This window comes from Pelodiscus sinensis, chromosome 16, assembly GCF_049634645.1.
Source record: "Pelodiscus sinensis isolate JC-2024 chromosome 16, ASM4963464v1, whole genome shotgun sequence".
Classification (NCBI taxonomy): Eukaryota; Metazoa; Chordata; order Testudines; family Trionychidae; genus Pelodiscus; species Pelodiscus sinensis.
In genome coordinates, this window is record NC_134726.1 from 13,670,047 (window position 1) to 13,685,400 (window position 15,354).

Below are 15,354 nucleotides of genomic sequence, written 5' to 3' on the forward strand. Positions count from 1 at the left end.
AATCGTTGAGCAAGGGGCTGGCGTTTCCCTGTGAGAACCCTCAGGGATGCAGGACCACAGATGGTGCCAGACTCCAGAAGTTCAGACCATAGAGGTCAAACCTGCATTTCTAGATACTGATAGGAATTTTTGTCCTGCTCAGCTATGTTCATTGTGACATCACAATTCAGAAAATGCGGTAAGAACGTACTGCAGTTTTTTATATTCACCTGGAATTTCCATTTGTTTTAAAGGAGGCTTTGGTGTACACTCAGGGTATGTCTAGACTACATGGCTCCGTCGATGGAGCCATGTAGATTTGTTGTTTTGGAAAAGGGAAATGAAGCCGCGATTTAAATGATCGCGGCTTCATTTACATTTACATGGCTGCCACACTGAGCCGACATACAGCTGATCAGCTGTTTGTCGGCTCGCGCGCTAGTCTGGATGTTCCCCTGCCGACATCAAAGCCCTTTGTCGGCAGCCCCGGTAAACCTCATTCCACGAGGAATAACGGGGCTGCCGACAAAGGGCTTTGAAGTCGACAGGGGGAACGTCCAGACTAGCGCGTGAGCCGACAAACAGCTGATTAGCTGTTTGTTGGCTCAGCACAGCAGCCATGTAAATGTAAATGAAGCCGCGATCATTTAAATCGCGGCTTCATTTCCCTTTGCCTATGTGTCTAATCTACATGCCTCTGCCGACAGAGGCATGTAGTCTAGACACAGCCTCAGAGTCAGTATTTGATTCCCTGAATGGATAGTTTTTTAAATTATATTAGAAGACATTCTCAGAACTTTTGGCTTAACTAAACCTATGTAGAGGACATAGATCTGGGGACAGCTAGACTACAAGGTTTTGTCAGAAAAAGGTACACAAAATGCACTCCGCATTTTGCATACATTTTTCCGATTATTTTATTGAAAGAGTCTTTTCCAACATTTGGCCCGTCTAGACTGGGTCAAATGTCAGGAAAACACCCTCTTTCAAAAGCCCCCTTCTTCCTCGTAGAACGAGGAATTAAGGGGCTTCCGAAAGAGTGCATTTGCTCTTCCACAAAAACAAGTATTCCAACCCGCCCCCCCCCCCCAGTTTAGCTGTACCCAGAGTCCTTAGTATTCTGTCTGCTCTTTGCTGTCTTTAAGAAATAATACTGATAACCATTTCCTTAACTGTATGAATAGCTTGTTGAATGCATTGTTTCAGCTCAAGTGGACTTGGCTGTTCAAAGCATTTTGGGACCTTCTGACAAAAACACCTCCATGGACCCCTATGCTTACAGGCCAGAGACTGCAGCTATGACTGATCAAGCAGGTAGATACTACACAATTTAAAAACCCCTATACACTTACTTTGCGATTACAATACTTTGTACGTATGGCATAATACAGAGTGGATCCCTGAAATGAGTTTTCACAAGGATGTTATTTGTCTATAATGCTCATCCTAAATGACTAACTACACAACTCGAACTACAATTGTGCAATTACTCTGAGGCTATTCCTTTTTATTACATAAGTAAGTCTTAAGTATGAACATATTTTCCACCACTATGCTAATATTTGAAAGGGGTGGTGGGTCTCATGAATAGTGTTCTAATGTTTCTCCACAACCCTGTTCCATGTAGGGTATTAGAACAGTTATGTTCTTCTGTAACATTGCAATAGCTACAATAATTAACTTCACCAAATGATGAATATCAAGTGAAGTGTCTGCAGAATTTCCTTGTCTTTTGTCTATCACAATGATATGATTTGCGTGATTTTTATCACTGAAATGGGCAAATATTTCTTTAAGTTAGTACATCAATTGTTTTGGCAATGTTCAAACTCATTTAACTAGTCACATTGCTGAAATTAGAAAAGCTCAATCAGTGAATGTTTAAGAGTCTGTTTTTCAAATAAAGTATTTGTTTTCCTCCAGGGAAAGAAATATTCAATGAGATATCACAAATTCTTGATGTTCCTTCGGCACAAATTTTCAAAAGGCCAAGTAAGTTTCAATCCCCTGTGGCAAGGTACTGGCTCAGGCCCCTTGCCCTGGGACATCTTCTGGTCCACAAATCAGCCGGAGACCCTCTCTGGTGCAGTCACCTGTGCCATTTATTATCAGCTTCGCACCACCTTCTATTTACAAAGCTTTTTGGATAACAGCAAACTCAGCCAGCCTCTCTTTCTGCCTGGGGCACACTCTCAGCCACACCATGGCTTCTGGCTCATCCCCATTGGCTGCCTCTCCCTAATGAGGTTCACAGCTGCTTCTAATAGCCCTTTAGGCCTAGGCTTGCTCATCTGTTTGCCATCAGCCTTTTCAGCCAAGGTGTGTCTAGACTGGCAAGATTTTGCACAAAAATTTGCCAGCTGTCTACACTGGCCACTTGAATTTGCGCAAGAACACTGACTTTGTAATGTACAAAATCAGTGCTTCTTGCGCAAATACTTTCACGCTCCTGCTCAGGGATAAGCCCTCTTGCGCATGAATACTTGCGCAAGAGGGCCTGTGTAGACAGCCACCTTAATTTTTTGTGCAAGAAAGCCCGATGGATAAAATGGCCATCGGAGCTTTCTTGTGCAAAAGCACATCTAGATTGGCATGGATGCTTTTGCGCAAAAGCACTTTTTGCGCAAAAGCATCCTTGCCAATCTAGACGCTCTTTTGAGGAAATACTTTTAATGGAAAAACTTTTCCGCTAAAAGTATTTCTGCAAAATCATGCCAGTCTAGACATAGCCCCAGGTTATAGTGGCAGAGCTCTGGCTTAGCCAATATTCTGTCTCACCCCTTAACCTTACATTGTTTTTCAAACTCTGTGGAAAACCAAAATATTTGTTTCTGCTCTATAATAAGCTGCTTGTAGTGGGGAAAATGTCTTGTACAACAGTCATGGAGCTGTTCAAAACTTTCTGAGAGGAATTCAATCATTTATATATTTTAGGAACTAAATATTTTCTGAAAACTATCAGGGGCCAGAATGCTGATGTATTTGAAGAGCATTATAACATACATATTTCAAATATCTAAAAGCTATGCTGAGTCTGCATTTCCTTTCAAATACTTGGTTCTTTAGCTCACGTGTGCTTTTGGTTTTTTTTAGAGCCAGTGGAAGCTTTCTGTGCATCACTTAAAGATTATTTTCAAGATGTGTGCAAATTCATGGCCATGGACCGTGAAGTGACTCTCGATCAACTTTACATTGATGGGGCTTTCATGCAAGGCCAAACCGAAATAAAGAGTGGGAAAAATCTCATAAAGGTGATGGAGAAGGAGCTGGTAATATACAATTTAGAAGAGAAGGAAAAAGCAGCTATAGAAAGAAGCCAGATATTTCAAGTCCCAGGAGGGAAAGAACTAGAGACCAAAGTCATTGTAGTTTTGGGAAAGGCAGGAATGGGTAAAAGCATTCTTGTTCAAAAGATCTGCCAAGATTGGTCCAATGGAAAGTTTTCTCAGTTTGAATTTGTCTTTTGGTTTGAGTGCAGACGACTGAGCCTACCGGAGAAGCAATACAGCTTGAAGGATCTGCTACTTGAACTCTTTGTCAAACCCCGAGAGGGAAGTGACAAAGTCTTTGAGTACATACTGAAAAATCCTGATAAAGTCCTACTCATCTTCGATGGTTTTGAAGAGTTGCAGGTTCATGATGGCTTTACACATTACTCAGACTGCCAATCTTATAAGGAGTGCTACAGCATCAGGGAGCTCTTTGCAGGGCTCTTTCAGAAGAAGATACTCAGTGGTTGTACTTTATTGCTAACAGCAAGACCCAAAGATAAATTTAGTCAGTATTTATCCAAAGTGGACAAGATTATTGAAATGGTAGGGTTCATACCACAACAGATAGAATCATATATAGCCAGATATTTTGAAGGGCTACCATACTGTGATGAGGCAGTGAAATCAATCAAAGATTGTCAATATCTGTTCAGCCATTGCTACAGCCCTGTCATATGTAAATTCATTTGTTTTTTCTGTGAGATGATGTTTGAAATGGGAGACAAAGATCTGCCTTCAACACTTACCACCCTCTTTGTAAAATACCTCCAGCAAAAGTTAATGCCTACACAAACAGATGCGACAGCCATACAAAATCAACAGCACATTACCAAGCTAGCTCAGGTAGCCTGGTATCTTGGAGAAAAGAACCAAAATGCCCTGAAGAGCAGCCTTTTTCCCTCTAAAGAAGTTAAGGAATTTGCTCTGAAATATGGCTTACTGTTGCCATTTACATTCCCAAATCATTCGGGGAATGGGGAAGAAGAATTTGGGAGTGCATTCTCAGACTATGTTATCCAAAATTTTCTGAGTGCAGTTCATCTTGTGCTTGCAGAAGAGATCAAGGATAAAAGCCTCACAAAGTACCTTTCATTACCATCCAGGAAAAAAAGGCCTCACAACTGGTTGGACTTGGTGCCTCGATTCTTGCCTGGGTTATTGTACCTCCAGCCCGATCCCTACCTCTGCTCTCTTTCAGATGAGCATAGAAGGAAAATCATAACTAAGAAGCAGAAAACACTCTTAAAATATATTAAAAAAATACAGATAAGTGAACTCCACCCAGAAAAGCTACTAGAGTTGTTCCACTGTGTTTATGAAACACAGGACAGCTATCTTTTGCAGCATGTGGCTTTAAGGCTGAAACCTGAACTTTCTTTTCTGGGCACTCCTCTTACTCCCCCAGATGTCTATGTGCTGCATTTTATTTTAAAAAGATCACAAAAGGAGTTTTCCTTGGATTTGAGGAACAGTGGTATTAACCTACAAGGGCTGAAACACCTGTCTGGCCTAAAGAATGTGATCTCATTCAGGTTAGTTATTACTTGTAATTGTATTATGAGCATTATGCTGTGACAGACCCTTTCATGCAAGGGTATGGACTCTACATGGGTCAACAAACATGTGTTTTGCCTCTTTACAGGGCTTCACTTAGCGATGTAGTCAGGCTCTGGGAGTCCTTAGAGGAAACAAAGGAATACGAGCTGCTGAGGATTTCAGTTGAGAAATTTGGTATTGATCCCTTTAAGGCAGAAAAAATGAAGGACATTAGTGATCTTTCTGACCTGGTACATATGCAAGAGAAAGTGATCCACTGGTAAGATCCTATCAAATTAATTACATAATTATATTTAAGTGCTACTAAATTTATGAAAGACCCTGATTTGATAACAGTCCAGGAGTGTGAAATTCTCTCTTTGTCCACGGGGCAAGTAGGTGCAGGAAATGCTCTCTTACTCTGCCCATGTTCTTCTGTTGTAATACATAGTGATAATGTAGGGTGGAGGCCCACAAAGAAGCCAACTAACAGCTTGATTTTTTTTCCTCTTCAGCGTTTTTGCCTTTAATTTTTTAAATCCCTTATCTTCTAATCCCTTTTAATTATACATTCCTACATTGTGTGACTCTGCTCCAGGCTGGCTAGAGTCTGCTACTGTATGCGAGCTAAGAGAGCCAGTCTTTTATTCTTCAGTGGTAAAGGCTTGTACTTCCAGAGCCAGAGGTCCTGGGTTCTGGCCTCACAGCTGATCCAGCCAGAGAGCTAATTACAGTTTTGAGCGTGCAAATCATTGTTCTGATCTTTGTGAAGGAGACAGGACTACTTGTTGTATTTTGTGAATATTGAATGTTCTATCTGTTTGTTGTTTGTAATATGGTTAGAAGGATTAATTCAAGACATTAGCTCCTAATAGCCCCCAACTTACTGACATTTAAAGGACAATGCAACTGTCACTCACTTTGAAATTTTACATCTGTCTACACTAAGCCCATCATGTGACTTAGCTTTGGGGGAGTGAGGGGGTTGGAGTCAGTGTTCTACTTGGTAACCAAAGAGTGATCTAAATGAGAAAAATTCAAACTAAGAGCTTTGGGTGGATAAAAAAGACAGTGAGGTGCTTTGGGTGGATAAAAAAGGCTGCAGAACACACTGGTTCCCTAGTCTCTTGAGCAAAGCAATTTGGGGTAAGATCGGCCTAACTAAGTCTTTATACACATGGACTGTCTATACTAGTAGTTTTAAAATCCTTTTTCTGTTGTTTTATACTTTCTTCACCCTGAAAGAACAAACAATGCTTTGTTTTGTAAATGCTATTTCTAATAAACCTTTATAGCTAATAACCTGGCTCCACATAATCTGGTATTCTTTGTTAAGCAATTAGTGTTTCTACAAGTGTAAAACTTTTTCTAATACATACAATTATTCCATTATGGTTTATTTAGCATGGAAGATGCCTCTGGCTGCAATTTTTATGAAATTCCTGCTATCAAAAACCTTAGAAAACTAGAATTTGCGTAAGTAACACCCCTCTCCATTTGCTGAAATACTTCTGAAGCATTTAAGACTGTTAAAATAATCTTGTACATTAGCTACAATTTGTTACAGTTACATGGAAGTAAGTTTATGGTAAAAATATGAAGTAAACCCCATTTTATCTATATTTTTCTGACCTAAAGTAGGCTTATTAATTTATGGGCACAAACCAGAATCTCGTAGTGCCATAGCCCCATCTGCTGTAAATCAGCATAGCCCCATTAACTTTAACAAAGCTATGCGGACATATACCTGTTGCGGATCTTGTTCCTTGAGCTGTAAAATACACTGAAGATATTTCCTTCATTATTAGCAATGTCACTTTCCATTTCTCATTCATGCTACATTTCAGTCATGTAACCCAGAGATTCACAAACAAATGCTGTCCCTTTCCATGCATGTTAAGCCAGCTCCATTGCATCATTACTCAGTGTCTGTGTTAGCTAAAACACGGTATAACACTGTGACCCAACTGCTTGGGAAAGGATTCCTGCACAAAAGTGCTCTACTTTCCCATCTAAGGGTACGTCTACATTGCACGCTTATTTTGAAATAAGCTATTCCAGAATAGTTATTCCAAAATAGATTATTTTGAAATAGCACGTCTACACTGCAGGGAAGGCTCAAAATTAGTCGTAGGCAGACTTCCCTAATGTAGATGTGCTATCTCGATTTAAAGCCCCAGGAGGCACTGGGGAGGAATAACTCAGAATGGCCCTGGTGAAGGGCTGTTTCGAAATAGCAGAAGTGGAGTGTCCACACATGCCTTATTTCAAAATAGCTATTTTGGAATAGGCATTATTCCTTGTAGAATGAGGTTTAAAGATTTCTAAAGAAGCCGTCCGTTATTTTGAAATTATTTCAAAATAACGGGATGGCTGTGTAGATGCTCACATTGTTATTTTGAAATAACGCTAGTTATTTTGAAATAACGGTACAGTGTAGATGCACCCGAAGTCTTTTGGCATGAATGAGTGTCTGTATTAAGCCCTCTATTAGAGATGATTGTCGTGATGACTGAGCAAATACAGTGTGTCAGTATGAAACTGCTGACTGAAAACTATTTGCTTCCCTCTTTCTGATAAAGGAATAAGAAGAAATAGTCTTGAATTGGAAAGAATGACTACCTTAAGCACACTTAAACATTCAGTGGGAATCAGCCTTATGCTATTTGCTCCAGCCAGATGCAGTTGATGTTTACATTCAAATCTTTGTTGGGAGCTGATTTTGCCTCTCAGTTATACCAATGTAGCACTACTGAGCTAGTTAATACAGCATAAAGTTCAGAAAAATGACATCAGTCAGAGTTACAGAGAACATGTGACCCCTCCCCTTCCAATCCCTACTGCCAACATATAATTGAAAGTTAAGCCTAGCCTCTTTCCCTTTGCTTGGCACCACCTCTGAATTCTCAGTGTTTTCTCTCCCTATTTCCTCTCTTTCCTGGGGTAAGAACTTGTAAAGTCAATGGAGTTTACAGTTTACTCTGGTGTAAGATAAATCAGAATGTCACCATTGATTGAAATGGGAATTGCATGCATACAGTGACAGAATTTTATTTTAAGAAGAGGGGAAACAAAAATTACCTTGATCGGGTTTAAAACATTTAAAATGAGAAATCTGAAGTAGCTGGATATACGAATGAAAAACATGTTACAAAGAAAAAGAAGTTAGAGGAAAATATGGGCAAAACTTCTCCTGCATACACCTTTGCGGTATTTGATTTAATGTTGTTGGGCCACATTATACGTTAACTCTTAAGCACAGTTAATGAGGAAATGAAGAATTTTGCTTAAATATGATAGCATTGTCTTGCCTGTGGTATGGAAAAAAGATGCTGGTAACAAAATTAAAAAACATGTGCTGTTTCTGTACTGTGAAATTATCATTGTTTTTTCCCTTGCAGGCTGGGTCCAGTCTGTGGGCTTCAGGGATTCTTAAAGCTTGTTGATATTCTTGCTGCATTCTCATCTCTTCAGCATTTAGAGTGAGTAATACTTTTCCCATCAGTCCATGAATAGTGGTGGGTGAAACTCAACAATAAACTGCCTCCAAGCAAACAGGGGAGTGTTTTTTTCTGCTTTAAAAGAGGTAACCCTTACAAACTATTTGTTTGAATAGAGTAGCAGACTAGAAGTTAAGGCCTTAAACAGATCTGCTGTGTCTTTGGACAGATCCCATAACCTTTCTGATAAAGTAGACGTAATCTACTTAGCTTGCTTGGTGGTTGTGACCTGTAATTAATTACCACATGTACACTGAATGAGATCCTTGATTGAAAATGCTATATAAATTGTTAATTAATAGGAATTTGAGTGTTGTATAATGAATTCTTGTCAGATACATATCTACTATATATTTTGTGCAAAATAAAGTCATACTTTGTGATTACCTACTGATGCCAAATTCTGCATAAACAATTCTGCCGCTCATATTAGCTGAATTTACTCTTCGCTACACAGGTGCAACCCCACTGATTTAATTGGAATTGTCTGTGATTATCATTTCCACAAGCAATGTTCTCAGATCTAGCCCAGAATGATTTTCCTCAAACTCTCAAAGAAAGTCAGAGCCAGAGCTGGAATTAGAACTAGAGCTGGTCAGAACATGCCATTCTTTTGCAATGTAAACACTTTGTGAAATTTCATTTATTTTCCCAGAATTTTGTTATTAAAGAAAACAAAACAAAACAAATCGTCAAAATATCCTGTTTCAACATTTTTAACATTGTCAGAATTTTTTTTTCAAATATTTTTATTTTAATTGTATTTTGTAACAACATAATTTACTCAACAAAAGTCTAAATTTAAACACATGAATTTTGTCAAAATCCAACTTTTCAACTGACCAAAATGTTTTTCTGTATTTTCTTAAAGAGAACTTTCAAATTCTTGGTTTTTTTTTTTTGATGATTTGGAACAAAGACAAATTTTGAAAGACAAGTATTTTGCTGAACAGAAGTTTATCTTCTAAACTGCTCTAGTTTGTATAGATTACACTTACAGAAAAGTTCAAGAAATTAAATATATGTAATAGAAGTTTTATTAATGTGCTTTCAAAAGGGAAGTAAAAGAACAGTTTTATTTTTTTGTAGGATTTCAATTTCAAATATTATTCATTTTATTGAAAAATTACCATACATAGTGCATTTGAATCAGAAACTTGCAAAGCTTCCATAACTAATTTAAATTATTTTGTGATTTGCAACAATAAAAATTTTCTTGATACTAAAATGACAGTTGAATAGGTGACTCGATTTAATTTTGATAGCAAATATTTTTATGAACTCTAATCATAATAGTCATGACTTTTTTCCAATGAAAATCAAAAATAATTATTTAAACCTTTCACCCAGCATATCCTGGTGTAAAAAGTAATGTATTCAGCTAATTTAAGTGGCAGGATTGTTTTTGCATAGTTTGGTATCTGTAGGTAATCATGAAGTATTACTTTATTTTGTACAAACAAATCCAAACTCTTCAAAATATATAATAGATAACATATTAATATATATTTTTAAATAGAGAAAAAAATCACTTCCATCTAATTTGGTGCCCCTTAAAGCTTGCTGCCCTAGATAACCACCTCGTTTGCCACATGTTCTGGGCAGCCCTGCTCTGAACTGTCCAGTGATTTTTATGGGGCATTCCATGAGTTGATGGATGTCAACATAATAGACCACAGTACCCTGCTTTACTGGCTCAGCTGACCCATTATGTGTCCGTTCCTGCCTTAGCAGTGGCTATTGTCTGATTCTTCAGGGAAAGGCCAGCACAACTCAAAATGGGCCTCAGTGTGGTCTGTAGGATTAGGAGGAGGTATGGCCTCAAATCCAGACTTCTAAATTAAAATCCTTTCCATCAAAGGGAACTGTAGTGAAAAGATATTTGGTTTTCCTTTGTAATCCAGGAGGGGAAACAGTGGAGATGATTGTGACAGCACAGATTTTTTTCAGTATGTGAAAGAGGAAATACAGCTGAGATGAAAACTATTTCATAACTGTTTTAACAACATTTACTTTGTAATGTAAGTAGGGCTTTGCAATAAGAGGGGCTTATTAGAAAGGCTTGAATATGCAAGATTGCTCTTACCCAGGGTTTAAATTCTTAGGGTATGTCTACACTACCACCCTAGTTCGAACTAGGATGATTAGGCAACCGGAGTTGCAAATGAAGCCCAGGATTTGAATTTCCCGGGCTTCATTTGCATAAAGCCGGGCGCCACCATTTTTAAATGTCCGCTAGTGCGGACTCCGTGCTGCATGGCTACACGCGGCACGGACTAGGTAGTTCGAACTAGGCTTCCTAGTCCGAACTACTGTTACTCCTCGTGAAACTGAATTTAAGTTCTGTGCTTACTTGATCACCTCGGTCCATTTTAAAGAAGTAGCGTTTCAAATTTCTGAGCAGATATCTGCAAGCTTGTCTCCACTATATTGGGGATTGATGCTGCAGTGATCAATCCACCAGCTGATGATTTATCATGTCTGCTTAGGCATGATAAATCAATTTCCAAATGCTCTTCCATCAATGCCAGTATTTCACCAGGACAAGAAGAGTAGCTGGCATTGACAGGAGGGGAACCTCTGCTGATCTTACCACACACAAGACACCATGATAAGATGTCAACTTCAATTATGCCATCTGCATAACTGAAGTGATGTAGATTAGATCCACAGCGGACGGTTGGAATAGACAAGGCCTTGGATGACTAATGGATGGAAAATAGTTAAAAGGACACCTAGTAATTTCTTGCTTTGTGGTCCTGCAGCCTGGATGCTCTGAGTGAAAATGAAATCGGAGATGAGGGAGCAAAACGTCTCTGTGAAGTATTTTCTAAGCTGACATCACTGGAAACATTGAAGTAAGTCACAAGGGTAACAATGTCAACCTCTGACAGCCAGGAAGGAGAAGGTTAATCCTTCAGAGTTGGAATTATGCATTGAAGCTACCTGATGCCGCTTCAAGGGGTGTGTCTAGACTGCAGGCTTCTTTCGAAAGAGCCTCTTTCGAAAGCATCTTTCGAAAGAGGCTCTTTCCAAAGAGCGCGTCTAGACTGCAGGCGGATCTTTCGATAGCGGAAATCCGCTTTTTCGAAAGAGAGCACCCAGCGAGTCTGGATGCTCTCTTTCGAAGACAGCCTCTTTACATTGAAGAACGCCTTCCTTCGAAAGAAGAACTTTCGAAGGAAGGCGTTCTTCCTCGTGAAACGAGGTTTACCGCCATCGAAAGAAAAGCCGCGTTCTTTCGAAATAATTTCGAAAGAACGCGGCTTGAGTCTGGACGCAGGGGAAGTTCTTTCGAAAAAAGGCTACTTTTTTCGAAAGAACCCCTGAGTGTGGACACAGCCAAGGAAAGCAGTTAATTGTTCCCAAGTTTACCTTATTCATTCTTTTACAAGAACTACAGAGAATTATATAAAAGGCACAGTAAATATTGAGAGAAATTTTTTAGTTTCCAATTGTCTGCCATTGCTCCAAATGTGAAATAGCCATTGGCATCATGGTGACTTGGAGCATGGATGGATGGCCTAATTAGCAAAATACTTATTTTATTTGTTTAGATACATTAGACACTGAAAATCAATGGGAGAAGATTTCAGGCTTTTGTTTTTCAAATAGAGTTAAATTCTCTATCTTCTTTCAAATATATTGGTTACAGGCCTTAGTTTTACAGAACTGCTTCACATTTACCCAATCTTCTCTGAGATAATCTGGAAGGACAGCATCATTTTAAATAATTCTGGGATGGGAAAATTTCAGAGTGGTGATGGTCACTTTATCATGTTGCATCTTAGTGTCAAATTTGTAGAGCAACAGGGAAAAAAATTACCCAACATGATAAACTGGTTTATTTAAACTCTGTTAACAAGGACATCTTATTTGTAATAGCTTATCACAGAACAAGATAACAGATCTGGGTGCAGAACAACTAGCTACTGCTCTTCCCTCCTTAGCTTCATTAAAGACACTTAGGTGAGTGTTTCATTTCTATTCTATTGCTTTGTATAAAGTGTCACCGAGCCTTAGTTCAGAAGATAATACCTATACTTGGAATTAATAATGCCCACATACTGCAATGTGTTCACTATGGGCCTTGGTAATTCAGGAGTTACATATTCATATAGTTAGTTCCACTGAAAATATCTCCTTTGAGTAAGGGCCCCAGGATTGAGGCCTTCTGTTTTGATAGTTCTTATACACCAACAGCATTGGATCTTATTTATTTGTGAAAAGATAAATCTGATGTGGAGATACAAGTCCATAACTTAACAGTGTGTACAAAGAGGTATTCTGCCTTTAAGCCATACACAGAGCTCCTACTGGCCAACAGTTCCACATATAGAGCTGCTGTCCATGGCCCTGATCCTGTGAGAAGCTTTGCAAGGGTCTACTTGTGCTGAACTCATGGCAACATCAAGGTCTATATCACTAAACTATACCCAACTGGCTAGGACTTGACTTGGGGTATGTGAAACCAATGTTTCATCTGACATGGGACAGAATTAAATGCCTCAGAAAATACAAGAAAACCGACAGTTCAATTACGGAATAACGTGTTTCTAAGGGAAGCTTCTTCCTAGCCCTTGTACCATGAAGCATAAAGATTTAACCTCAGCAAAGTTTTAAATCACATTTAATAGAGCCAAATATGTTCTCATTAGCTGTCTAGTCCACTAATCCTATTTTTATTTGTTTGTGTAATGTGAACAGGGGGCTAAACATGATTCTCAATAGGACTGTTATTTAAAATTGCTTGAAACAATAATTTTCAGATAAGAAATAATCATACCCTAATACAGAATCATAGAATCATAGGGTTGGAAGAGATCTCAGGCAATCAAGTCCAACCCCCTGCTAAAAGCAGGACCAATCCCAACTAAATCATCCCAGGGCTTTGTCAATCCTGGATGTAAAAACTTCTCCCTAGGTATGGGGAGATTCCACCAACTCCCTAGGGGTATGTCTACACTACAAAGTTAATTCGAACTAACAGACGTTAGTTCGAATTAACTTTCATAGGCGCTACACTAGCGCTCCGCTAGTTCGAACTTAATTCGAACTAGCAGAGCGCTTAGTTCGAACTAGGTAAACCTCATTTTACGAGGACTAAGCCTAGTTCGAACTTACTAGTTCGAATTAAGGGCTGTGTGGCCCCTTAATTCAAACTAGTGGGAGGCTAGCCCTCCCCAGCTTTCCCTGGTGGCCACTCTGGGCACCACCAGGGAAACTCGTATGCCCCCTCCCGGCCCCGGAGCCCTTAAAGGGGCACGGGCTGGCTACGGTGCCCGTGCCAGGTGCAAGCCTGCCAGCACCCAGCCAGCAGACCCTGCACCTGGCATGCCATGAGCCAGCCACCCGATGCCCCCCAGTCCTCCGCCTCTTCCCGGGACCAGGCTGGCGGCTCTCAGGAGCCTGACCAGGACCGCAAAAGGCGGGCACCCGCCTGGTCTAGTGCAGACATCGTGGACCTTGTCCACAAACTCCGCACTAGTCACAGGAAAGTGGCCGTCTAGGGCAGGATAGCTGCCAGCCTGGCCACCCAGGAGCAGGTTTGCATGAAAATCAAGGTGGTCCACTGAGACCCCCGACCCTGAGCTTAGAATGGCCATACAGGGTCAGACCAAAGTTCCATCTAGTCCACTAGCCTGTCTGCTGACAGCAGCCAACCCTAGGTACCCTGGAGAAGATGGACCAAAGACAGTGACCAAGCTATTTGTCTCGTGCCATCCATCTCCAGCCTTCCACAAACTTTGGGCAGGGACACCATTTCTACCCCCTGGCTAATACCACTCCATGGACCCAACCTCCATGACTTGATCTAGCTTCTCTTTAAACTCTGTTCTAGTTCTAGCCTTCACAGCCTCCTGCAGCAAGGAGTTCCACAGGTTGACTCTTTGCTTTGTGAAGAAGAACTTTCTGTTACTAGTTTGAAGCCTGCTACCCATTCCTTTCCTTTGGTGTCCTCTAGTCCTTCTATTATGGGAACTAATGGAGAACTTTTCTTTATGCACCCTCTCCACACCACTCTTGCTTTTATAGACCTCTATCATATCCCCCCTCTGTCTCCTCTTCTCTAAGCTGAAAAGTCCCAGTCTCTTTAGCTTCTCTTCATATAGGACCTGTTCCAAACCCCTGATCATTTTAGTTGCCCTCCCCTCTCCCAGCCTCTCTCTTCCTCTCTCCCACCTCTTTTTCCCAGTCTCCCCCAGTTTTGTTCAATAAAGAAAGATTCTATTTTTGAACACACGTTTTCTTTATTTTGTACATCAGGAAGGGGGGCTAGGGAAGGGTAAGTGGAAGGAGGTGAGGGAGGAATGGGGTATGCGCCCCCGATGGGGAGGACTGGGCTGGCTCTGCGGGCTTCTGGGGGTGGAAGCTCTCCTGCAGCCCCCCGATTGTCCCCTCCCCCCGGATGGCAGCCTGTGGCAAGTGCAGCCGGGGTGATGGCTGAGTGCTGTGATGTTCCGCGTGTGGGCACTCAGGGCACTCCAAGCCAGGACTGCTTTGCAAGCAGGGAACCCTGAGAACTGTCTGTCCGGGGTGGGGGTCGGGTCCCTTTAAGCACAGCCCTCGGCTAGCCTGAGACAGCAGCTCCACGCTCTAAGTCCTCATCTGATGCCCTGCTGGCACTGCTTCCGGCCATCCTTAACCTCTGTTCGGTGTCCACTCTGTGTGGACATGCTAATTCAAATTAGCAAAACACTAATTCGAACTAGTTTTTAAGTCTAGCTGAGCTAATTCGAATTATCTTAGTTTGAATTAGCACTGTAGTGTAGACATACCCTAGGTAACTTATTCCAGTACTTCAACACCCTTCTACTGAAATAGTTTTTGCTAATATCCAACCTAGACCTCCCACACTGTAACTTGAGACCATTGTTCCTTGTTCTGTCACCACTGAAAACAGCCTTCCTCAAACCCCCATTCAGGTAGTTGAAGGCTGCTAACAAATCTCTACCCCCAACTCTTTTCTTCTGCCCAAATCCCTCAACCTCTCCTCATAAATGGAACTGCTGTCCATGGCCCTTGTCAAGGCTGTTCCCCACTCTGGAAAAACAAATGCAGAAGTG

At 40.7% G+C, this 15,354-nt stretch overlaps 2 protein-coding genes across 8 annotated transcripts in view; one reads left to right on the plus strand and one right to left on the minus strand.

Annotated features, from left to right (window-relative positions):
* CIITA (class II major histocompatibility complex transactivator) overlaps positions 1-15,354 on the plus strand; it is a 93,359-nt gene that overhangs the window by 64,761 nt on the left and 13,244 nt on the right. For 5 of the 6 annotated variants that reach the window (XR_012896117.1, XM_014572276.3, XM_025183390.2 and 2 more), the window contains exons 11-18: positions 1,186-1,293; positions 1,903-1,971; positions 3,073-4,783; positions 4,894-5,067; positions 6,192-6,263; positions 8,189-8,269; positions 11,053-11,145; positions 12,173-12,256. Coding sequence is in view for 5 of the 6 variants with exons in the window: in XM_014572276.3 (XP_014427762.3) it covers positions 1,186-1,293; positions 1,903-1,971; positions 3,073-4,783; positions 4,894-5,067; positions 6,192-6,263; positions 8,189-8,269; positions 11,053-11,145; positions 12,173-12,256 (2,392 nt within the window). In the remaining variant the exon portion in view is untranslated. The remainder of the gene's footprint in view (positions 1-1,185; positions 1,294-1,902; positions 1,972-3,072; positions 4,784-4,893; positions 5,068-6,191; positions 6,264-8,188; positions 8,270-11,052; positions 11,146-12,172; positions 12,257-15,354) is intronic. The other variant, XM_075899296.1, reaches the window with a different exon arrangement.
* The window catches only part of DEXI (Dexi homolog), a 118,693-nt gene that overhangs the window by 51,439 nt on the left and 51,900 nt on the right, over positions 1-15,354 (minus strand). The window lies entirely within an intron of this gene.